The sequence below is a fragment of the Neofelis nebulosa genome, chromosome 3, assembly GCF_028018385.1.
Source record: "Neofelis nebulosa isolate mNeoNeb1 chromosome 3, mNeoNeb1.pri, whole genome shotgun sequence".
NCBI lineage: Eukaryota > Metazoa > Chordata > Mammalia > Carnivora > Felidae > Neofelis > Neofelis nebulosa.
The window spans coordinates 124,641,137-124,666,098 of NC_080784.1; the positions used below are offsets into that span (position 1 = coordinate 124,641,137).

The 24,962-nt window shown below is 44.4% G+C and overlaps 1 protein-coding gene across 4 annotated transcripts in view; it reads left to right on the forward strand.

The window, feature by feature from the left end:
* Nucleotides 1-24,962, forward strand: part of TSPAN5 (tetraspanin 5) — a 177,370-nt gene that overhangs the window by 146,282 nt on the left and 6,126 nt on the right. For 2 of the 4 annotated variants that reach the window (XM_058721848.1, XM_058721847.1), the window contains 3 exons: nucleotides 16,727-16,873; nucleotides 20,880-21,050; nucleotides 24,262-24,387. In XM_058721848.1, the coding sequence (XP_058577831.1) occupies nucleotides 16,727-16,873; nucleotides 20,880-21,050; nucleotides 24,262-24,387 (444 nt within the window). Of the gene's footprint in view, nucleotides 1-9,428; nucleotides 9,486-16,726; nucleotides 16,874-20,879; nucleotides 21,051-24,261; nucleotides 24,388-24,962 lie in introns of those variants that run through there. The other 2 variants (XM_058721849.1, XM_058721850.1) reach the window with 2 other exon arrangements.

Sequence of the window (24,962 nt, forward strand, 5' to 3'; positions counted from 1 at the left end):
CCAAGCTGCCCCTCCTGCTGAGCTTCCTGTCCCCACAACCCCCTCCCTCTGACCCTGTCTTCCCACAACCCCCTCCCACTGACTCCATTCCCATTTTACTCCTCCCCCGCCCAAACCCGCCTTTGTTCAAGTCCTGGTGAGTGCTATCGAGAAACCTAAGGTATCGTTAGAGAGTGGTGAGAGAAGGGGTGTCTTTTAGAAAAGGATGGTTGGGAATGGTGTCCCTGTGGAGGTGGCATTGGAGCAGAGACCCGAAGGAAGTGGGCAGGGTCTGCAGGGTACTGGGGGAATAGCATTCCAGGCAGAGCGAATAGCAGGTGTGGTGGTCCTGAGTCAGGGACTTGGGGTTCCAGGGAACAAGAAGGAGGTCAGTAGGACTGGAAGGGAGAGAGCAAGGACAAGAAGAAGATGTGGCAAGAGGGGCAGGCAGAGAGGTTAGAGCAGGCAGGGTCCTGTAGAAGTTTGGATGAGAGGAAGTCACCAGAGCATTCTGAAGTTTGATAAGGGAGTGTCCTGATTTGGCTTTTTTTTTTTCTTCTTTTTTCTTTTTTCTTTTTTAAGTGTCTGGCTTTTGTTTTAAGATTGCTCTGGTTCCTATGTGGAATAAGAGCACAGCTTTGAGACTAAACAGACCAGAGTTCAAATACTGGCTTCTCCATTTACCATCGGTGTGACTTTGGGCAACTGTGTTAACTTCTCTGAGATGTCCTTTCCTCATGTGTGCATTGAGGACAGTAACCACCTCATAGGCTTGTTTTGAGGACTAAATGAGATGGTCGCCAAGAAGTGCCTGGTATAAAGTAAATGCTCCTTGTATATAGGGCTGCCTCCCTTGGACGCATGACTATAGCATGGGGAGGAGCAGAATGGTGGTGTTGGAAGCTGCCTCAAATTTTAGGAGAGTTCAGGCTTTGATCTATGGAGCAAAGAATTGGTTTTGTTTGGGGGTCTCTTAAGGAAGATATGATCTGCATTGATCACCTTGGTGACTGCGAAAGCTCCTCTGTCAAAACACCTTGGGTTAACTTCTCACCTCTGATGGGATGAAATTTTGAGGTGAACCACAGTTGGCCAAGGGTGGTGGGTAGCATGCACCTGCTGGGCTGAAAACACCAGCCCATGAATCAGTGAGCTCCCCCCAGTAGGGATGTAGAATTGGTAAATCTCCACACTGGGTCGGTCCCAGCTAGAAGGACCAGATTTCCACTGGAAGGATGAGATTTCTTTAACAGACAAGGCTTTACACATTTTTACACATTTTTAGTGACAAAAATTATTACCCCCTTGTGCATACATAATACCAGGCTGAGCCTTAAACCTAGGGCTAATATTACCATTGAATATTAGACATGATAATGAAATAATCCATTTTATCTGAATTCCAAATTGACTGTGCAAAGGATAACTGTGTCTCCAGGGGAAGCTGGTTTATGTGCAGGTTTTCAGAAATCATAGAATCTGCTGTTTAGAAGGAACATTAACAATTATGTAGCATGAATCACCTCTATAGTAGGCTTGGCAGCATCCAGCCATAATCAACTTACTTTTTCAGATAGCATTTATTGAGCACATAGCACGGGATTGGGTTCGTACTGGACTCAGGATATAACTCCTCAGAGAATTTACAGTCTAGGAAAGATACACACACACACACACACACACACACACACACACTACTATACAATGTAGAACATTGTAATATATGCTAATTTGGGGTGTATATAAGTTTAGCAATTTCTGTGCCAAAATACTCACCACTTCTGTCTCTTTGGGTTACTTTTACTGTTGGAAAGACCTTCCTTCTACAAAAGTCGAATCATGTCTTACTAGTTTTTACTCCTTGATTATGGATCTACCCTGTTGGATCCCACAGAGCAAGTCCTTCTACCTGTTGGCCCTTAAGGCATTCAAGGTGGAGGCCTGGTTCCTTATGCGTTTCAAGCTAAATATCTGCGTCTTTTTGTGGGTGAGGAGTCCCTTCACCATCTTGGTTGTGATCCCCTGACCTCTCTCTAGTGTGTCCTCTGTACCATTGAGAAGGTGCTTTAGGGGCCATAGGAGGTGTGGCTGGATTATGTCCCTTTTCTCATCTGTTGTCAGTGCAGTTTGAGATCCTGCTGTTGATCACTGGGAGTCCCAAGTTGGTCTCAGATCCAGCTAAGTTCACCCTGTTCACCTCACGTCTGGCTGATTTTCAGAATCAAATACATTTACCCAGCTGTCATCCAGCACATTCCCTATTCCATTGATGTTGGTTTTAGCTGTACATTTGGATCAAGCTTCTCCCTCAATTCTTTCTTCTAACTCAGGCTTTCCTTTAGGTCCTTGCCCCCCAGTGCCATCTGAGGGAAATTCTGATTTAGTAGGTCTGGGGTAGACACTGGGGTGCTCTATTTTCACAAGCCTCCTAGATTGTTCTGATTGCAGTCAAGTTTACTTATCACTGATAAAAGCCACTTCTATGTTGAGCAGGCCAAGACAGAACCCAATGACATGTTACTGGAAATTTCCTTTGGGATTGACATTCATTCACTTATATGTGCCCTTGGGCATCATCAGTCAAGCAATTTCTAATCCATCTACTTGTCATTACATCAGGCTGTTTTTCTGTTTCTTGTTTTTGTAGATAGACTATATCCTTCGCTTTATCTCTGATTAACCAGCCTAGGGACTTAGTTGAACCTAGTACTTTCTTACTGGACCCATACTGGGTCCTGGAGCACATTATTTTCTCACCCAGGAATTCATAAACCCTGTCAGTAAAGCAAGTACTAAGGCATGGTTTATCATTTCCCCCTTCTAGAAATGGTTTTCTTACTTGGCTTCCAAGATATCCCACACTTCAGTTTTTCTACTTCATAGGCAATGCTTTCTCATACTTTGCTAATTCTGGCTCACCTCTCTGACCTCTAAATTTTGGAGTGCCCCAGGCTCGGTCCCAAGACCTCTTTCTCTATCTTCACTCAGGCTCTAGGAGATCTCCTCCAAGTGCGGGACTTCAAACACCATCTGTCACTGATGATTGCCAAAGTTAGATCTCTGATCTGGATGTCATCTGAACTCCAGACTTGTATAGCCAATAGCTTACCCAACATCTCCACTTAAATGTCCAGTGGCTTCTGAAACTTAATCCAAAACACCACTCTTGATTCCCCTTCCCAAATCTGCTCTTCCCAATTGCAATAAATGACAACTTTCTCTTTCTACTTGCTTGGGTGATTCTTCACACTCTTCCTTCTTTTCTTCTCATACCACATTCAGTCCATTAGCAAACACTGTTGGCTCTACTTGGAGAATATATGGAGAATCTCATGTCTTCTTTCCACCTCCACTTTTATACCCTGATCTAAGCTGCTACCACACCCACAGTTATTTCCCTGCCTCTACTCTTGTCTCCCTACTCCTATCCCAGGTCCATCTCCATGAAGCATCCAGAGTGATCCTTTTAAAATATAATATAGAATGGCTAGTATCAAAAAGACAAGAAATAACAAGTGTTGGTGAGGATGTAGAGAAAAGGGAACCCTCGTGCCTTGTTGTTGGGAATGTAAATTGATGCAGCCACTGTGGAAAACACCTATGAAGTTTCCTCAACAAATAAAAAATAGAAATACTAGATGACCTAGCAATTCTACTTCTGGGTATTTATCCCAAGAAAACAGAAACACTAATTTAAAAAGATATATATGCCCCTATGTTCATTGCAACATTATTTACAATATCAAGAATATGGAAGCTAGACCTAGGTGTCCATTGATAGATGATAGGATAAAGAAGATTTGTGGTATGTCTATATATAATGGAACATTACTCAACTGTAAAAAAAAGAAAATGAAATCTCACCATTTGTGACATGGATGAACCTAGAGGGTATCATGTTAACTGAAGTAAGTCAGAGAGAGAAAGACAAATACCATATGGTTTCACTTATGTGTGGAACCTAAAAAAATAAAATAGACTCCCAAATACATAGAACAAACTGGTGGTTAGAGGTGGGGGGTGGGGCGTGGAGAGAAGTTAGAGAATAAGTGAAATAGGTGAAGGGGAGTAAGATGCACAGACTTCCAACTGTAAAATAAGTTACAGGAATGAAAAGTAGAACATAGGGAATATTGTGAGTAATATTGTAATAACTTTGTATGATGACAGATGGTAACTAGACTGTTTTGGTGATTATTTCATAATGTATGTAGATGATGAATCACTATGTTGTATACCTGAAATTAATATTTTATGTCAACTGTACTTAATTTAAAAAAAATGTAAGTCAGATCCTATCACTTCTTTGCTCCAAACCTTCCAATGAGCATATCATCACTCTCTGAGCCGTATATGGTGCCCCCCTTACTTCTGGGACCTTCCCTGCTGCGCTGTAGCCCCCACTGACCATATTGCTGTTTCTCCAAAATCTCAAACATAACTCCGCCACCCCAGCCAGGGCCTTTGCACTTGCTCTCCCCTACCTGGTATGCTGTCCCCGAGAGTTCCACTTTGGCATGTTCCTTACTTTCTGATCTCTGTCCACAAGCCTTCCTGACCTATTTAGAGTAGCTACTCTCCCTCTTCCCTGGATTTTTCTCCTACCTATTTTTATAGGTTTTACCACTTTCATGCCAGCAAGTGTGTTGATCACACACTCCACTAAAAAAGCAGCTTTGTGAGGGCAAAGACTTTTGTTTCCTGCTTCACTCCAATACCTAGAACATTGACTGGCATATAGCTGGTGTTCAAAGAATATTGCTTATAAAAGAATGAATGAGCAAATGAACGAAGCAAGCATTCTTTTAAATCGTAACACCAGTAGGGTTCAGTTACGCAAGTCTGAAGTTGCCCCAGATCTCTCATAAGCATGTAGTGTTGACGGGTCTTACAGCATAAAAGCAAGTAGAATTACATATGGTTCTGTCTGATTTGATAATGGTACAGTGTTACAAACAATAAATCCATTAATTCTAGATGTCGGGAAAGAAAATAAACGTTCATTTCTGGCATGAAAATAGGAATCTATATATGATTGCCCCGTTTCGTGGAAAAATGAGGGGTACCTTTCCTTTTCCATTTTGCTTCCTGTGTGTGCCTCTCACTTAGTGTTCAGGTGGGGGCGAGAGGTGGAGGGATACATCACTAGTGGTCGCAAAGGGGACACTGCAGCAGAGTTGTCGAGGGCCAGGCAGAGACTCAGCTTCTTGGAGCAGGAAGAGTGTCTATCCCTAGCCTTCAGTCAAGGCCCCCGTGGCTGCCTGTGTCCCCCCAGCACAGGCGCTGGCCAGCCGGGCAGAGGGTGCAGCCTGGGCTCGTGGGATCTGAAAACCTCTTGCGGGCAGGAGCCTGTCTTCTTTGCCCTTTTAATGCTCCATTCTGGCTGCGTGCCTCCTACATAAACCACATGTGCCCAGAACGTATTGGTGAGCAAATGAATGAGAACACTCAGAGGACCCTTACATACTGTAAAGACTGCACCGGACAAAGCAGCTCTTCATGAAGGGGTTTTGTTTTCACTTCCATGACCTGTGGATCCCTAGGGTTAAACTTTGAGAGCTTTCAGAGGTGGGTAAACTGAGGCCCAGAGAGGTTACACTGGAAGTCTGCGCCGCCCCCCCACCCCCACCCCCACCCCGTCCTCCCTCTCCCTCCATTGCACTAACCTGCCTGGGCTCTGCAGCAAGCATCCTGGAGGGAAAGTTGGTGGCAGTCCTGACCTAGTAGGGGAATGGGAATTAGAATATCTCAGGCCTGGACTGCTTTTCTCTCTCGCTTTCCTGCGGGATAGACAAGAAGGGTTCTTTTTCCTGGAGGCTTTCCCCTGACCACTGTCTCACTGTAAGTCTCCCTTTAGAACCTCCCAGTTATTTCATGTCATAGTCATTGACATGATTGTTTTCCGAGACTCACCTTGGAAAAACTGCCTCCATTTTCCTGGGAAGGAAAATCTGAGACCAGGAGATTCAGTGATTCAGGCAGTTCATAGCAGTGGCGGTCAAGTTTCCATAGCCAGAGGGAGGCAGTAGGTGTAGGTGGTTCCCCAGCTAACTGGAACAGAAAAATGCCTGCTTTGGCTTCAAAACTACTTTAAGGAGACATTTCTGAGATGCTGAAAATACTTCTTTGGAGATAGCATTTTATTGACTGAAACGTAGTAAGTTTGTCTGCCTCTCTCTGTGTTATCCAAGAAATCCTCTCAAGTTCTCTGTTGTAGCCAAAAATCTGAAAACCAAACAGCTCTTTCTCAGTACCTGGAAAGTTAGCATGTGAGCTGATGTGTTGTCACCAGCATGTTCAACAAACACATGAAATATATTGACACCTGTTTTCTTTTTGTGTATCTGTGTAAACTCTTTTTCAGAGGGATTTCTCAGGAATGAAAATTCAGGTGGGTCAACAATCCTGTGACTTTGGAGTTCACTCTCAGATATCATAGCTCTACTCTGTTCTTGAGGCACAAGTCCAAGCCCGGATGGGCTGGATGGTAATCAAATCTCCGAACCTAACTCTGTGTTACAACGTTCTTGCTCTCCCAGCCCCATCTGCCTTGGGCCCCTGAAGGAGGAGAGCAGGGTGAGGCCTTTGCCCCCTGCTTCCTGTTGTCACCCTTCCCCAGCTCACCAGATGCTCCTCTGCCCACTTCCTGCCAGAGCTGAAGTGGGAGTGGAGCTTTGCTCTTGGGACCTGGCAGATGGTGAAGGGGATGATATCTTGGTCTTTTTGAGGCTTCCCTGCTGAGTCCCTCTGTCTAGTGGTTCCCTTGAGTTTGGTGGATTTCTCTATTCTTGGCGGCTGCCTGGTTCCCCTGCTCAGACCTGGCCATCTTCCTCAACCAGTGCTCCTCTGCACTCTGCCTTTTGAGGTTTCCTGTTCTCACCCCAGGTTTCCTGTTCTCACCCCAAGCTGCCTCTCCCTGGACACACTCATCTGGGGGTGAGGCCAATGCCACCAGAACAGCACTGGCCTGCCCTAAGCCTTCCTCTCTCTCTAGATTTCCAGGGCGGGAGTCAGAGCCAAGCCCACAGGCTTCTTCCTGGGCAGTCTGATCCTAATCACTGTGTCTCAGAGCACACACCGCCCCCCACCCCGCCCCTCCCAGTGGTCCCCTTGAAACTCCTCACTAGATTTAAGGTAAAAAGCAAGCTGCTGGGGAGTGGTGTTGCCCAGCACAGTAACCACTTTCTCTAGAGAAGCGGGAATTTCTCACTCTCTTCTCCCTTAAGCCACTTTATATCCACTTGATTTCTGTGGGGTGTGCAAGAGAAAGTTCTTCTTTGCCTGTGGGGTGTGTGGGGGATGGGGGGGGCGGGTCTTTGTCTCCTATTCATGTTGGTCTTCAGATAGTGATTAGGGAAGTCTAGGGTAAAAACGTCATTCTAATATCACGTTACATCTTTTTCTTAAAATTTTAGAAACAGGTGTACGACGTCGCGTTGAAAGTAAGAATCTTCTTGCTCATTGCTGCATGCTTTTCTCAGACGGTAGAGCATCAAGGCCGTAGGCAGACAGACTGCTCTGGGGTCTGTTAGCCTGAGCTCCGCACCCTGCCCTACCACTTTCTTAATTGGATGGGCTGGCAGGTTACTCCGTCTCTGAGTCTGTTTCTTGCCATGGACACTGGTCCTGCCTAGCTTTATTGTGAGGGTGAAGTAATCCAGGGAGCCTCATGCCGGGCACACAGTGTGCTCAGTAGTGCAGATCCCCACAGAGCCTACCAGCTGCCTCCTTAACACCCACGTGCTGCCCAAGGAGTGAGCTTTCTAAGTGCACAAATGACCTGGGCCTCCCTCTGCTCACCCCACCGACCTGTTAGTCTCCTCTCACCACCTGTTCCACTCGCACGTAGACCCTTCGGTGAGCCAGACCCTGTCACTTTGTCTCTACACTTGCTGACATCACCTGCCCCTCCCCGTTGTGTTCCCATAATACCCACTGCAGATACTTCTGTCCAACACACTACTTCCCTGTCTCCCCTCTAGACTCGCTCCTGGGGGTGTCACTATGCCTTCACTCGGACTACCCCTGACAAACGCAGTACTTGTCGCCTCTCAGGTGATCCCCAGGAAGGTCTTTACTCAATAACTGAGTTGTATCTCTGGAGCCCTCGAATACAGTGATTACTTGCCACTAGGCTAGACTTTGCTTTCGTCTTTTTCACTTTAGTTTTGGGGTCACCGTGATCAGAGCCTCTGTTACATATTTCAGTTTAAACTTTATACTTAGGGCTGTTTCTGGGTACGTATTCCATCATCAGAACATGCATGTGAAAATATCTGGGCAGTGGCCTGGGAACATGCTGGATTTCTGAAAAAGCTTTGTTTCCATGTTCAGAGAGGCAGCCCCTCAGGCCGGGGGAGCATTTCTGGCCTGTGAGTGGCACTAATGGATAGGACTTGGTACAGCTGGCTGCCCCCCCAGCTGCCTGGCTGCAGGATTTGATGGAGACCTGGAAGGTGATGGCCTCTCCTCCTCCTCTTCTCCCAAAGCAGGTCATGGCCATTTTTTATCTGTAAGAAGGGATCCTTAAATCTCGTCGATGACCTTTGACAAGAAAAAAAAGGGAAACTGCATGCCTTTAATGCGGCTGGTCTTCCTTTAACCCTGCATCTGTTGGCCAGACCCCGAGTTCCGCTGCCCCCACAACCTTATGTCTCCCCAGACCGCTCAGGCCCCAGTGAGCTCTTGTCTCTTCGCCTTTGAGTTCTGTCTCTGGACTCTGCTGCAGTTCTTTAGACAAATGGACGTTGGGGGGTTTGCAGAGTGGCTTTCCTGTCTAATATCTGGGGGGATCTCTGGTGAATGTTTAAGGAGCAGGTCTCCCTGCGGCCTTTGGTTTCAGCTGGGTCTTCCTGTGGCTGTTGTTTAAAGCTGCACCTCCTGCTCTTCAGGACCACCCCTCCCCCGGTACCTCATCTTCTTTAGAATGTCCTATCCCACCTCCTTTCTCAAGTAGGGAAATTCTTCTCTCCTTTTTACTCTAGAACTGCTGCCAGTTCCACCCCAGTAGGGTCTGGTTTCTGGAGGGGTAGGTGAATCAGGACCCAGTCTCATAAATCTCAAAGGGGTCCATCTGGCCAGGCTGTGGGTGCACATTCCATGTGACTGTCTCTTTGTTTCTCATCCAGCAGTCGGAAGGAATGTGCTTGTATATGCCAAAGCAGAAGAGTCCCAGACCTTAGGGGCTTATTAATGCTATTTTTGCATTTCTTTTCTGTGTGGGTTGTGAGAGAAGAAACTGAAGCTTGCCAGGTGGTACACAGAGGACTCTCTGAGCTGGTGGTGGAAAAAAACCACAGACGCTCTTGAGGTTTATTGGTTTGAAACCCTTCTGGAGCTTTGTTTGCCTTTTCATTTCTGCACGTGCATAGAAACCTTTTCCAAGAAGAAATCGTTATCCTCAGAGCATATTCCTTTATTGCAGAACCCTGGTGAGAAGCTGCTTAAATTCCAGAGGTAGCTGAATGAATGAGGTGCTGATGAGGAGGAAGGAGAGCAGAGGGAAGGTGGGCTGATTTTTCACATTCTTACTGAGATATACGTGTTCATCAAACCACCGGATGACGCGATCCCACAGGGAGTACGACATTGTTAAGTAGCTGGAAGATCACTCAGGAGTGGTGAATTTTTGACCACCAGGGCACCCATCTGGCTCCTTGACAGCAGAAGCCTGCTTTCCCTGGTTCAGGGTGCCGCCATCATGGCGGCATGGCTGCTGACTGCTCCGTGTGCTCACCACTGTTGACTCACACTTCTCGCTGCTCTTTTCTCCGCTGCACCACTTCTGTGTACTCTTAGCTTCCACCCACTCATGGCTTCTGCCTACTCCTGGCTTTTGCTTACTCATGGCTTCTCTCTTCCGCCTTTACTCTGAGTGCCTTTAGGTGATTTCCCATTGCCCAATAAAGAAGATCTGATTGGCAAGTCAGTTACTGCCACCTCCATTAGGCATGATCATCAGATATGGTATGGCTTTCCTTAGAAAGGGTCAGGCACAGGGTCACCTGGGCTTCTTAGTTGAGTGTCTGACTTTGGCTCAGGTCATGATCTTACAGTTCGTGAGTTTGAGTCCCAGGTTAGGCTTGCTGCTGTCAGTGTGGAGCCTGCTTGGAATTCTCTCTCCCTATCTCTCTGACCCTCCCCTGCTTGCATGCTCTCTCTCAAAAATAAAATAAACATTTAAAAAAGGGCAGGGGAGGGGGGTCAGGTAAAGTAAGTACCAGAGCAAAACAGATTCCACTCCAGTGCAATTGGGTTAGATGCCTCTCCTATGTGCTTCTAAAGCATCAGATCGCTTCCTTGTGGTGTCATATAATAGTGATGATAATGAGGAAAGTGGTAAACATTCACTGGCTTCTTCTTTTGTGCCAAGCTCTTAGCATAGTGTTTGGATTTATTTGAATTATTTCCTTCATCCTGAGGATGTGAGATACCATTTCACTGATGTGGAAATTGAGACTTGGGTTTGGTAACTTGTCCAAGATCACACAGATAGTAGGTTGTGGAACTAGGATTCAGGACAAGATATATCTGTATTATCGTGTCCTGTCCCTTTGCCCTCATCTAGCCCTGTCCAGGCTACCCTCTTTCTGTGTTTCTGGATTCCAGGGGAAATTGTAGGTGGACAGGTGGGCATGAGTACAGTGCAGGACAAATGCTCCCTGCCACACTCTAGAGCAGCCTGAGTGACTGGAATATCTGAGTCTCCCCTTTACCTTAGATAGAGGATGCATATTGATACGTTTTTGTTGGCTCTCTAAATTTCTGTATGATATTGCCTTAGACATGTTCCATGAACTTGTTTTATTTCTTTTTAGGCACATATTGGTCTTCTTGCTAAGTTCTGAGAGATACTATCCAGTCCCTAGTAGATAATGGAAATCTTCTATTTTCACTGGAGGATCCTCTCTTGGAGGCTCTGAATTGATATGCCAAGAGCTAAGCTAGTTGTCCAAAAGCCAATTTGTGGAATCGCTAATTTGCTGAATATATTTGTTTCTTTCAACTTTTTTAATTGCCTGGTATTCATCTTGTCTTTAGAGCAGCACTTTACGTTATGGTCAATTTGTTTCTGCCTCTGCTGCTGCACCGGCTATAGGTCTGGAGGAGCTGAGGGCATCAGACTATAGATACAGAAATACATAGTATGAATATGAAGAACTCTTAAAAACCAGTGTTTATTAATATAATCTTAATGATAAATTAAGAATATATGTGTAGGATATCTCCCTATATTCTTGAGTCTGTAGTACTTGAATATATTCTTGTGATCTATAGTCTTGGTCTCTGGCTTTCTTATTCTGACTCTTTATGTTTCTCTACTGCTACTGTTCAGAATTCCATTTTCATGTCAACCAAAACAAATGGGTAAAGGAATAGGGGCGCCTGGGTGGCGCAGTCGGTTAAGCGTCCGACTTCAGCCAGGTCACGATCTCGCGGTCCGTGAGTTCGAGCCCCGCGTCAGGCTCTGGGCTGATGGCTCGGAGCCTGGAGCCTGTTTCCGATTCTGTGTCTCCCTCTCTCTCTGCCCCTCCCCCGTTCATGCTCTGTCTCTCTCTGTCCCAAAAAATAAAATAAACGTTGAAAAAAAAAAATTAAAAAAGGAATAAGTACATGTGGCTAATTGCTCTACTTCTCCTCCATTTTTCTTCATTTCATGATTCAGCTTCGTGGGAGGGTATTTTCTGACTTGATGCATGAAGCCCAGTGCCCTTAACAGCTTTTGCTCCCAGGGCTCTGCCTGCAGGATTCTTGTAGAAGTAAAAGAACTTACTAGTAAGTGGGATGCAAATACCAGGCTGTGTGTATGTACTTCTCACATAAGCAGCAGTGCTGGGGATGGAAGAGAGGAGCCAAATGACATTTTGTATTTATTTTTTTCAATAAGTTTGAGTTCTTTTTTTTTATCTTTATTTTTGAGACAGAGCACAAGTGGGGAAGGGGCAGAGAGAGAGGGGGACAGAAGATCTGAAGTGGGCTCGGTACTGACAGCAGCGAGCCCGATGTGGGGCTTGAATTCACGAGCTGTAAGATCATGACCCGAGCCGATGGCACTCAGTCGACTGAGCCACCCAGGTGCGCAAATAAGTTTGAATTCTAAAAAGTTGATATTTAAGCTCAAGGGTTGAGCGTTCAGATTTACATGGAGAATTGGAATTTAAATTATGTAAGTATTGACCGAGACAAAGCACCTAAAAATTCCATGCAGAACTCATTTCATTAATGATGCTGAGTTGATAGCGAGTCAACATGAAGGAAGACTGTTTACACTGGCTTAATTGCTGTGTTGACTGTAAATATCAGCCAGCTGAGTAAAGGAACCATATTAAGTCCAAGCTTACCTCTGCTCTTTTCCGCTCCCCATCCCACCCCCCAAAACCTTTTTTCCCCCTGCTAAAGTGTGAACTTCCGGTTTTGGAGGGGTGTGTGTGTGTGTGTGATGCACCTGTATATATGCACACATGTGGCATTAAAAGCACAATTTATTCAGCTGTTGTCAGGTTGTGCAGGTCCTCAAATGCAAACACAGACTCAAATAGAACCAGCTTGTGCAGTCAAGGGTGGGGTATTCTAAGTATTTGGGAGTGACTGGTAGAACTCATTGGCAGGCCAGGGATTATAATACTGACAGGATTTTCCCTCCCTACCCTTATTCTTTGTTTCTGCCTAAGCCTGGCCTTCTATTTCTCAGTGCAGATTGACTTTCTCCACGTGGTGGAAAACACAGTATATGTGGCTCCAGAATTTGGTATTTTACAACTTCAGCCACAGGAGGGAGACGCTTGTTGTAAATCCTAGTGTCAGAGGAAGGCAATTCAGACTTCTCAACTGTCCTGGGGCAGTGGGGTCATGTGAGAATTGGCAGCTCTGAGGGGCACATGGAATGCATTTGGGGGAGAAGGAATCCTTACAAGAAGGGGAAGTGTTGTTCCCCAAAGAAGAGAGTGGTGCCCACAGGTTCCCAGAAGACTAGGTATCTGCTGGTGTTGTTCTTGCGCATTCCTCAGGATTTACCACCAATCAGAATATCTATTTTAAATCACTTGGCAGACTTAACTGTAATCTTAGACCTTGTATTCCCCCCCGCGCCACCCCCCCCCCCCCCCCCCCCCCGGCTTCTTGTCAACAACAAGCTTTGATTATAATTATTCTTCAGCAGGCATGGTGCTAACACTTCTTACTCATTTGTCAGATGGAACTTAACAAAATTAAGAAGTCCAATGAGAGACCCCATCTTTAAGACAACAGAAGGCTGAACTATCAACTCCCCATCATTTTTGTAATCCAGAATCTTGTTGCCAGGATTACGTTCAGCTCTTCTTTTTTTTTTTTTTTTTTTTTTTTTTTTTTTAAATTTTTTTTCAACGTTTTTTATTTATTTTTGGGACAGAGAGAGACAAAGCATGAACGGGGGAGGGGCAGAGAGAGAGGGAGACACAGAATCGGAAACAGGCTCCAGGCTCCGAGCCATCGGCCCAGAGCCTGACGCGGGGCTCGAACTCACGGACCGTGAGATCGTGACCTGGCTGAAGTTGGACGCTTAACCGACTGCGCCACCCAGGCGCCCTCAGCTCTTCTTTAATCTGTGTAGTCAGAAGCAGTAAGACTGCTTTTCAGTGAATATTTGGAAACACAGCACAGGTGAAGTACAGTCTTTTTTTCATCTCTGTCTAGGTAAGTAGCCCTAATCCTGAGGAAAAGGAGGCTGGGCACTGGGCATTGACTTCCACACTTTGTGTTTTAAGATTGGAGTTAGTTTTCAACAGATAACGACCTGGGTGTATTCTGAATCCATTAAAAACAAAGTTCTTGGTAGTCTTTTTCATGCTTTGCAGAATATTGTCTCCCACAAGCACTCAGTATCTGTCTCCAGCCCTGGCTTTTGCCGGAATTTAGGATTAAATAAGTAGAATCTGCAGGCCTACTAGGCCCCCAAATGATTGTTGTTTCCATGGAAACAGTTGAAGGCCTCTCAATTAAAATTGCCCCCGTAGGCTGGACAGAGTAAGAGTATGAAAATAAGTTTGTCTGGGAAGCCAAATACTCCTCCTCCAAATGAAACCCAGAGAAGACAAATGATCCAGGAATCTACTGATAGTTGACATCATTTTTTTTTTTTTTCTTTTTGGGGTGTAGCTTTGTGTTTGAGACGCAGGTATGTGTGTTGGCTGGCTGGTGGCTTGGCCAGAGCTGCCCAGATAAATGCCCCTGTTGTCCATAACCTCTTTGTGTAGAGCCACAGATCACAGAAGAGTGTTTGGGAACAATTGGATCTTTGCTCAAACTTGAGTGTGAGTCACAAAAAGCCCATTAAAAATAGGTGAAATCATAGAATGGTATTAAAGTTGGGAGGAACCTAAAGGTCCTTGTGCCCCGTTTCCCATCCAATTTGGGAATCCATCCTAACACAACTGAACAACAAGGTTCATAGTTTGGCTTCCCCATGAATGGGAAGCCTTCTCTGATCCATTGCTGGAGGGTATTAGAAAGCCCTCTTTTACAATCGTACTGACATCTCTTCCTGTCACTTCCACCTCTGCTGCCTCTTTTCGGTAACAAGTAAATTGAATCTACTTATCTCATAATTAACTCTTTAAATTTTAAGAGAATGTTATCTATATACCCTCCAAAGTCCTTTTTTTCCCCTGTCTTATTAGCAGGTCTAAAACATTAAGACTTTAAGTATGGACACCTGTGTTCAGAGACATTCTAGGGGGAGAGATTGATTTCCTTCTAACACTGGCCCCTCACCACTGGTGCTTGGATTTTGTGTGTCTTTTCTGGCAATTTTTTTCTCAGCATCATTTGTGCAGGTAGAGAGTTGATAACTATTTCTGTGTTTTCCTCTTCTCCCCTGCCTCCCCAGAGTAGTCACAGTTCGAAGCTTGGAAATATGAGAAACACAAGACTGGATCAAACCATTGGTCTAAGCAGTCTCATGAAGGGTGTGGTTGTGTTTGTGAGGTCACCTCAGAAGTTAGTGAATACACCCTACATTCCTAACTGCTTTCATAATCTCTCAACCCTTTATCTGTGACTTATTTAAACCTTTGGCCTTTCCTGTAAAGTTTAAATTGTACATTTTAAGAGTCCTGTATTTCTCATATCTGTCCTATTATTAATATCCTATTGTTCTTAAGTTAATGCTCCGTCTAAAAACACCAACAATAACAACAAATTGTTTTTGTCCAAATGATCCTACAACCTTAAAATGGATGGAAACTTCAAACTCCTAAACTTTGGTGTTAATTCATGCTGACTGGGAAGTGCTGGGAAGCAAATACATGGCTTCCACTTGGTAGGCAAACACTGAGGTAGGCATTCTGTTTTGGTTCCAAAATATCAGTAGCTGTGTGACTTTCAGCAAGCTACCGAGCCTCTCTGGGTTTCATTTTCCTCAAGTATAGAATCAGATACATACTTTATGTTCTTTCAGGTTGTTGGCAGTGCTATGAAAACAAATTGTTATAAGACTTCACAGCAAGCTATACTATGATATTCTGGGATATTTTGAGAGTTCAAAACAAATTTAATAAAATAAAATATTGATGATATTGGGTATTTAAGACTCCTATACATCCGCAGTTTCAAAAAAACAGGTGTCTGCCTCTATAGGAATGAATAGTAAATGTGTACCTTGCATTTTAGGGGGAAAAAATCTCATAATTTCTAACATAGGGTCTGGGTGGTATGTGATGTGGTATCACAGCTGAGGGAGAAATGATTTCTGTAAAAAAGTTGCATGTCCATGAAGAAATGAAATCACTCTGGGTTCCTTTGGAAGGAAAACAAAAGGGTGGAAAGTCTGGGAGTAACTTTTGACGTATGAATCCTTTAAATCTCAATTATTGATTTTTTAAATTTCTTGAGGGAGAGAATACATGTGGGGGGCAGGGAGAGGGGCAGAGGGAAAGAGGGAGAGAATCCCAAGCAGGCTCCATGCTCAGCTCAGAGCCCGATGTGGGGGCTTGATACCATGACCCTGGGATCATGACATGAGCCAATATCAAGGCTGTTCTGTACACATAGGTCTGTGATGGGAACTCTCAACTGACTGAGCCACCCAGAGGCCCCTATATCTCAGTTCTTAAAAAAAAAAAAAAAGGTATTAAGTTAAATACCCCTAATGAGTCAGTGTGAGATAGCCATCAGCACAGATCATCTAAGTGGGCTTTGGGGGATCGGAGCCGGGTAGGGTCTACTGTGAAGCTCAAGGGTGGATCCTGAGGCATGGTCCTTCCCTGGAAGACTTGCAGGGGCTTGTTGCTGGGGCTGGCCTGCTGTGGTAGCCTTCAGCATCCAGCTCCACACCCTGGTTCCTGAGAAATGCCACAGGCTTGAAGCAGGCCCTTGTCTGCCTTGGGGCTTCAAAAATGACTCCTCTTCCTGGGGGTTGGGAAGTGTGTTTCTCTTACCCACATGTTTTTAATTATGACTGCTTATATTTGGACATAGAAAAAAAGGTAACATCCACATCTTCTCCATACAAGGTCTGATGACAGTTTCCTGGGGTCATTTCTTTGCTTTATGTAATTTTACCAAAATTGTAAACTTATCTAGACCTTAGAAAAAAGTAGTCTTTTGTTTGTTTTTTGCAGTGTTTCTTGAGTATTAATCATGCATAATAATCAGATGACCTCTGAAGTTTTTCATTGAAAGGGGGAATAAACCATTGTATTAATCTTTCCATGTTGAAACACTGACCGGGCATCCTGGTGCCTTGTTGTGTGTGCTTTTCCGTCCCCAGGGAGTTCTGTCCAACATCTCTTCCATCACTGATCTCGGTGGCTTTGACCCGGTTTGGCTCTTCCTTGTGGTGGGAGGAGTGATGTTCATTTTGGGATTCGCAGGGTGCATTGGAGCGCTACGGGAAAACACCTTCCTTCTCAAGTTCGTGAGTATCCCACTCGGCTCTCAGGCTGAGGGCTAAGCTCCCGTCTCTCCACAGGAGGATACCCCATCTGTAGGCAAAGTGGCTCTACCAAAGGCAAAGCAAAAATATGGCCCGGCTAATGCTTTCCTTTTGGGAGAGCTCTCTAGATCACCAGCTACGTGCTCCCCCGTTTTTCTTAACAATATAAGTACCACCCCCAGCCCGTGCCCTCCGTGGAGGTTTTGTACGTGTATATCAGGATTTGCATTTCCAGTCCCTAAAATGCCTTTAGATTAAGGTAGGTATACATATAGTTTTCTTCTCTTAAGTGATTTTTACCTCCTCTTTTAAGCACCTAGTTGGTAGTGAACTCTTCACATAGTTGAGAAAAACCAGACATAAGCACATTGGCTGTGGCCTGTCCTGATTAAATCTGTTAAGCAGTAGGTTTCGGCGAATATGGAAAAACAGTAAGAGGGACGTCCTCCTCCTTCTCTGCCAGTACAGACTTCTCCTTTTGTATGATCAGCATAATTTTCAGGTCCCTTGCAGGGTGTGTGCACTGTTAGCATGAAAATTTTTAGAGGAGGAGTTTTACCAGGGGCAGATAAGTAATAAAGTAGAGCGTGAGAAATGAAAGCCTTTCCTTTGGAGATTCCTTCCAAAGGAGAAAAAAATGGCATATGCTTACGTGTATGTATCTGAAACAGGTTTGTTAGGTGTAGTCAAAGGTCAGCCAAAGGTGCCTGTCAGTCTGGAGCTTGGCATGCGGGTGGGCACCTGTGTGGATGCCCTCTGAATAACAGCGGAAGGGTGAAAACAATCCACCTTCCTGTGGTGAGGGAAGATGGTGGGATTTCTGGACAACAGTATTCGTGTAATAACCCCTGTTGCTAGAATCATACTTCTCATCATTCAGGGACATTTTCACTTAAAACAAGAGCCTACACTTGAACTAGTCCCAGCGGCCATGCAATATGTGATTCTCTTTCCGGGCCACATCATCCTCTGGCATTTTTCTTGAATATCCCTGAAGAGAGCAGACTCACTGTACCCTACCCAGGGTAGCCCGTTTCAAATTTGGGCAGCTCTGGAGCGGATGAGGTTTTGGAGAATCGGACCTGAACGTTCTTATGTTTATCCTGAAAGTTTATATGAATCTACTAACAGGGAAAACTAAGGGATATTTGGTCTTCTCTACACTTAAGTGACCAGTTGGTTCTCTGTTCTGTATACATAGGTCTGTGTTGGGAACAACTGGTTTCCTAACACTCCGTTTGCCTTATCTCCCAGTTCCCCCTTTTAAACACATGCACACACAGTTATTTCATTGCGCATACACACACAGAGTTACTTCATTCCTTACCTAATCAAAGACCTGTGGAGCCCCCAGGAGAGCTCTGTCCATGATCCTAACCTGCCAGTCTTCCTGGCATGAGAGCCTTCTAAATGCGTGGGCTCACCTCACTCAGTTTTTCTGTAGTCTCATAAGGCCACAGATAATACTGAGCATTTGCCACTATTTTATCAGTTTTAGCCTCTGTGGCCTCAATATGGGATCCCCTTTAATATGATCTACTTGAATACAGTTTAGTTTGTAAGAGGAATCCCTTTAATGTAGTTTATTGTATTTGTACTTGAAGATACCAGAGTTAACTGAACAGGCAGAAATAGATACATTTCTCTAAATCAGCACCTTAATTTCTAAAGTCCCATTTTGGAAGTGAAGAAAATTGAATTGTTTCTTGGCTTTTAAAAGTGTCGGGTAATATTTAAAATGGTCTCTATTTAGTACAAACAATAAAACCTGGCCCAGAATATTCTTTGAGCAGGAGCTGTGAAATAAGTAGAAGCAAGTGTCAACATGGCTTGAAAACAGCCTCGAAGATTGGATTCTGTAAGGCTAGGAGATTGGCTGAGGGAAAATCTGAGAGCTAAGATAGTGTGAAATAGAAATGGAGCTTCCTGGTCAGCTAAGGCCCTAGTTTGAAGCCTGTGAGTCAGTCTCTGCACCTTTGAAAGTGGGGGAAATTAGGTTACAGGGCCAGGGCATATAGGTTTCTGCCAAATACTCTATAAGAATTTAATTTGGACTTAATTTTTGACATATATGTATCATATAACATTAAAGGAAAATTTCCCAGGGTAACTGGAAAATGAACTTGCCTAACCTTTATGGTGATGAGAACAAAAAGCTAGTTAAAATCTCTTCATGACTTGCATCTTGGTATTTTGTGTACTATTGTATTGTACTTGGTATTTTGTGTACATTTGTATACAAATGATTTTCTCATTTGTATAGTGTGATAACTAGTATATTTCTGTACCTAATAAAGGGACGGGAGTTGTTTTATACTATGGGGTAGGCATTGAGTAAAAGTGATAGTTTTTTCCTGTCTTTTTTTCTAGATTGAGGAAAGCTTACTTTGAAATTACTGGTACCACTGATGATAATTAACAGTTGAGATCCTATTTCTACTGAATGCATCAAGGACAGATAACCAGGAGATCTATGGAAGCTGAACCTGAGCCCTGGAGGGTCTAGAATTAAGGCCTAAACTTTGGGGTCCTAGACTTTGCCAGGAACTTCTTCCTTTCTTCCACCCCTCCCCTCATGCCCACCCTCCCAAGATGGCCCTTGGTACCCTGGAAAAACACTGTCAGATATGCAGACATTTGATGTGAGAAGGCCCCACCCCACTGCCCTCTCCCACCCTCACCGCACATAAGACTGTGAGGTCTTTGGAGGCAGGATTATGCCTTACTCATCCTTGCTTCTGCAAAGCCCTCCAAATCCAGGGCCCAATCTATTATGGGTCCTTCGATGTTTGCTGGAGGAATTAACATATTGTTGTCTTTGCTTTGTTTTAATAAGTAACTGTGTAGTCTGCTTCGCGCCACTCCTCCAGCACCTTTTTCTCTCGGTTGGCTGCTTGATGTCTGCTTGCTGAGGCAGAGAGCTTTAGCCCCCTCTGCCTCTCAACCACTCTCCGTCCTGTAGCTTTCAGGAGCTCTGCTGAGCAGCTGTGGCCCTCTTTCTGTCCTTGTTACCAGAAGTTCACCTCGTCCTTCACAACCTCATTTCTCATAATCTGTTTCAGCACAATGAATTAGAAAAGAGTAAGAGGGTGGGGGCGATAGGAAGTGGAAAGAACCGTGGGTGTGAATGATACGTTGGTATGACTGCCATCTGAGTCCTAGATGGAAAGGCAATTTCTCCAGATTTATGGGCCATCACATTACGTGTGGCCTCCAGCCTTTCTGTTTAAATTCTTGTTGTCTGCATTAGCCAGAAGTCTTCCTTTGGCTGCAGGTTGATGTTATTTAAAATCTTCTGAGACTGGTATTTACAAAGAAGGGTGAGCACAGCCAGTGTTCCTAAGAAAGCTTTCAACCCAGTTTTCATGATGGTAAATGATTTTCACATCCTAGTCACCACCGCCGCCGCCACCCCCCCCCCCCGCCCACACACACAAACTTCCTCTTTGACCTCTTCATCCAAGATGAACACATCTGCTATCTTACACCATAAAGCAGGTGCAAAGGAGAATTAAAGCAGTATCTGAATCCAGAAAAGGAACGTGTTGCATACAGAATCAAGGCCATAGTAACAAATGGCAGTCGATCTTACAATACTGAGATAATTTCTCTTTCAGCATTACGAAAGCTTACTAGAGGTAGGGGCAGGTCATGGTTCAAGAGTCTGGCAGTACATCAATCAGAAGAAACTCATTAGGTCTTAATGTGGGTCTAATGAGAAATTCCTTTTATCCATGTTTGCTTATAGGCTTTGTTGTTTAATTACCAAATGGACCACAAGAGTCCCTAAAATGTGATTATGAATGATTTTTAAAAATCCTTTCTTGGAATATAATATTCTATTAATGAATCTTAAACTGAAGATTATCTGCTTTGGACATGTGTAACAACCACCCAATGTAATTACAAACCTTTTTAGAAGGAACCTTCTAACTATATATGATCAAAATAGCCCTTTTAACTGTTCTCTGTGTGTCTTTTGTCTTAGTTTTCTGTGTTCCTGGGAATTATTTTCTTCCTGGAGCTCACTGCTGGGGTTCTGGCATTTGTTTTCAAAGACTGGATCAAAGACCAGCTGTATTTCTTTATAAACAACAACATCAGAGCGTACAGAGATGACATTGATTTACAGAACCTCATAGACTTCACCCAGGAATATGTAAGTTTAAATTTATTTTTAAGTTGAAAGCCTTCTCGAGGAATGAGAACATTCCTCCTGGCTTCTGCATGTGCCAGCTGGAACCTACCTCTGATTCTTCCACATGGTTTTGTTTGTTTGCTTGTGTATTTATTATTTTCTGACCTGCTTTATGACTTACATGATTTGCACCCTGAATGGAAATGCCCTATTTTCACTTACCTCAATTTCTACGAAGTCCAAGGGACCAAGAAAACTTCTTGAGCAACAAGATTATAACTACAGTTGCTGTTTCCTATTGACATCTGAAGAATATTCTTTTGCTAGAGGTGTAGCATTTTATTTGGTGTTTAACATGAATTCTTTCTTGCTCCTTGTCCCCTTTAAAAAAATTTTTTTTTTGCTTATTTTGAGAGAGACTGAGATAGTGTGAGTGGGGAGGGGTAGAAAGATTGAGAGAGAAAGAGAGAGAGAGAGAGAGAGAGAGAGAGAGAGAGAGAGAGAGAGAATCCCAAGCAGGCTTCACACTGTCATCATAGAGCCCAGTGTGGAGCTTGAACTCACGAAACCATGAGATCATAACCTGAGCCAAAATCAAGAGTCGGACGCTCAACCCACTGAGCCACCCAGGCGCCCCTTGTTCCCTTTTGATCGTCTTCCACACTTCACAGCTCACAATAATACATTTAGCAATAGAAAATTTGTCCACAAAGTTCCTAACATGCCCATCCAAATATCCTAGCACATGCAGTTCCATGCAACTGAAAGTTGAGAAACTTCTAAGCCCTGGTGGCTTCTAACAAGTAAAGAATCTCTCACAGGGCCACCCCCCACCCCAGGTTTCTGAACATTACCAGGTGATGTCCTCTGTAATGCAAATGAAGTAGCAGGCACCCCTTTTGACTCAAAATGCAAAATGGTATAAACAAGGTTCAGAAGAACTACAGATCTAGTGCCAAAATCTGATTAGCAAAGTGACCGTGGGCTAACAGAACCTTGACCTATTTCCCCAAGAGTAAAACGGAAATAATAATAGCTACTGTTTAACTCCTGCAAATATTAGGGCACTCTAATGAGATGTGCATGGTTTTATATTAGGCTTAAGGTGTAACTGTCCTAAGGTGTTAAGGTCTTTATTTGCATGCACTGAGAAGCTGGATAAGGTGAGCAGAACTGGACAGTGCTGTCTGTGCCATAAATGCAGGACTGGAGGGCCAACAGAAGCCCAGTGGATCAACGGTGGTCTCTTGGTTGGACAGCTTTCCAGAATGAGCTGGGGTCCCTTCTGATAAAGGGAGGAGACGGCTGCACCAGCACTTGCTATCTGGGAGACCACCCTCCTTCCTTAGGTACTCAGAAGTCAGCTGAGTTGTGTTGGTTTTGTTCAGTAGCATCAATGACCGTCCTCGAGTAAGCTGCACCTCAGGTGTGAAATTAAGCCCTGTTTCATCTCCTCAGCAGACTTCAGTGTTTTGTTAGGTCATAATGGATGCAAGCTCACACCTTGCCAAATGTCATCACTGACTAGTTTGCGTGACAGATCTGATGAAGCTTTGTAGGAAAACCTTGAGACGCACAACCCAAGCCCTCAAAGGACCAGACGGGTTGGAAGAACATGCGTGCACACGTTCTCTTGAAATGCTGTCTGCTTTATATGGAAATCCTGTTATTTCATGTGATTTTATTTTTCTGTTATGGAGTTTAATGTGTTGAAGTAGCTATTGGTCCTGAAAGCCTTAAAATGGTCAAGGCTTGATGATTTAACTCTTGAGAGGTAGAGCTAGTCCATTTGAGGGGAGTGACGAAGTTGGCTTCTGGAGCAAGCAGTTCTCGAACCAGGCCCCATTTGAGACTCACTGACTTTAACTGCTCATTTTATATACATTTTAATTAGATGATTGAATTTTTTTAAGTGCATTTACATATTTTTAAATATTTGTTTTTGAGACAGCACCGGTGGGGGAGGTGCAGAGAGAGAGGGAGACAGAGGATCCAAGGTGGGCTTTGTGCTGTCAGCACGGTGGGGCTCGAACTGATGAACCATGAGATCATGACCTGAGCCAAAGTCGGATTCTCAACTGACTAAGCCACCTAGCGGCTGCTGGATCATTAAATTTTTTAAGTTGAAAATATAAATACATGCTCTTTAAAAACTTCAGAGTAGTAACATGTATAATGAAAAGTAAGCCTCTAAAACTTTTGGGGGTAATGAGCATGTTCACTATCTTTTTTTTTTTTTTTTTTTTTTTTTTTAAATTTTTTTTTCAATGTTTTTTATTTATTTTTGGGACAGAGAGACACAGAGCATGAACGGGGGAGGGGCAGAGAGAGAGGGAGACACAGAATTGGAAACAGGCTCCAGGCTCCGAGCTGTCAGCACAGAGCCCGACGCGGGGCTCGAACTCACAGACGCGAGATCGTGACCTGGTTGAAGTCGGCCACTTAACCGACTGCGCCACCCAGGCGCCCCGCATGTTCACTATCTTGATTGTGGATGGTTTAAAAATGTATACGTATGTCAAATGTTATAAAATTGTACAGTTTAAGGGGTGCCTGGGTGGCTCAGCAGTTAAGTGTCCGACTTCAGCTCAGGTCACGATCTTGCAGTTTGTGAGTTCGGGCCCCATGTCGGGCTCTGTGCTGACAGCTTGGATTCTGTGTGTCCCAGTCTCTCTGCCTCTCTCTCTCTTTCTCTCTCTCTCTCCAGAAATAAACATTAAAAAAAGTTGTACACTCTAAATATGTTCAGTTTATTGTATGTCAATTATACCTTAACAAAAAGGATTTTTTAAAAACCCTTAATGCGGTAGAGACCACAATTTTTAGACAGTAAGCCTCTAGCCCTCCCACCCATAACCCCACTTGCCTCCTTCAGGCACAGTCAGGGTTCAGTGTCTTATTTATCCTTCTAGAATGTTCCTCCACGTACCCAAGCCTGGCAGACCTTGTTCTGATTGAGCCTGCTGAGCAACTCCTCCCCTTCCTCCACCTAATACCATGGGTCTCCTAAATCATTTAAATCAGATGCTAACACATCTTACAAATCTTGGGCCTTAATCACTTTGGAAGCTTTTATAGGAGCTGCTTAGGTTTAGTTTGGTTTACAACTAAATTCTGAGACAGAAAAGAAGGTTAGAGCTGGTGGAAGCTGGGTGTCGGTCGTTTGGTCGTGAGTATAGGCGCCTGGTCGCCTCCAAGTCAAGATGTTCTAATTCTCTCCTGTTTGCTCTAGTGGCAGTGCTGTGGGGCTTTTGGAGCTGATGATTGGAACCTAAATATTTACTTCAATTGCACAGATTCCAATGCAAGTCGAGAGCGATGCGGTGTGCCATTCTCCTGCTGTACTAAAGACCCCGCAGTAAGTGAAGGCCAGCAGACTGTTGGCCAGCTCCACACGTCACACCGAGAAGGGGCAGGGGTGGGGGGCTTGGGGGGATGAGCAGAGTGACTTTTTTTCTCGAAGCCTCTTCTCATGTGCTCATTCCCAATTGTAGCTCCTGTAGGGGGCACAGTGCTCAGATCTTCCCAGTAGGGGTAATAATTGCTGACCTTAATTTAGTAGTACGTGCTGGTTCCTAGTCTCAGTCTTTTTGTGAGTTGGCTCAATAAAATTCAGAATGTTCCTCCTGGCGGATACCACCATTATCTTCCCTCTTTGGGTGAAATGTAGGCCGGTAGAGTTTAATTAACTTTCCCAAGCTCATATTGCTAGCAAGTGAGGAGCCGAGCTTCAGACCCAGGAAGCCTGCCTGTGGTGTCTCTAATTCCTTCTCTGTGAGAAGGATGCTCTTAGGTGAAAGCTCCCTGCATTGGTTTGGGGTTAGTGATCCTTTGCGTCCTGACTTGGTTCTGGGGGAGATATTAGGGATAGGAGAGGAGTTGAGGTAGGATAGGGCTCATCTACTAGGTAGGAAGACCGCAGCTGCCTGGACT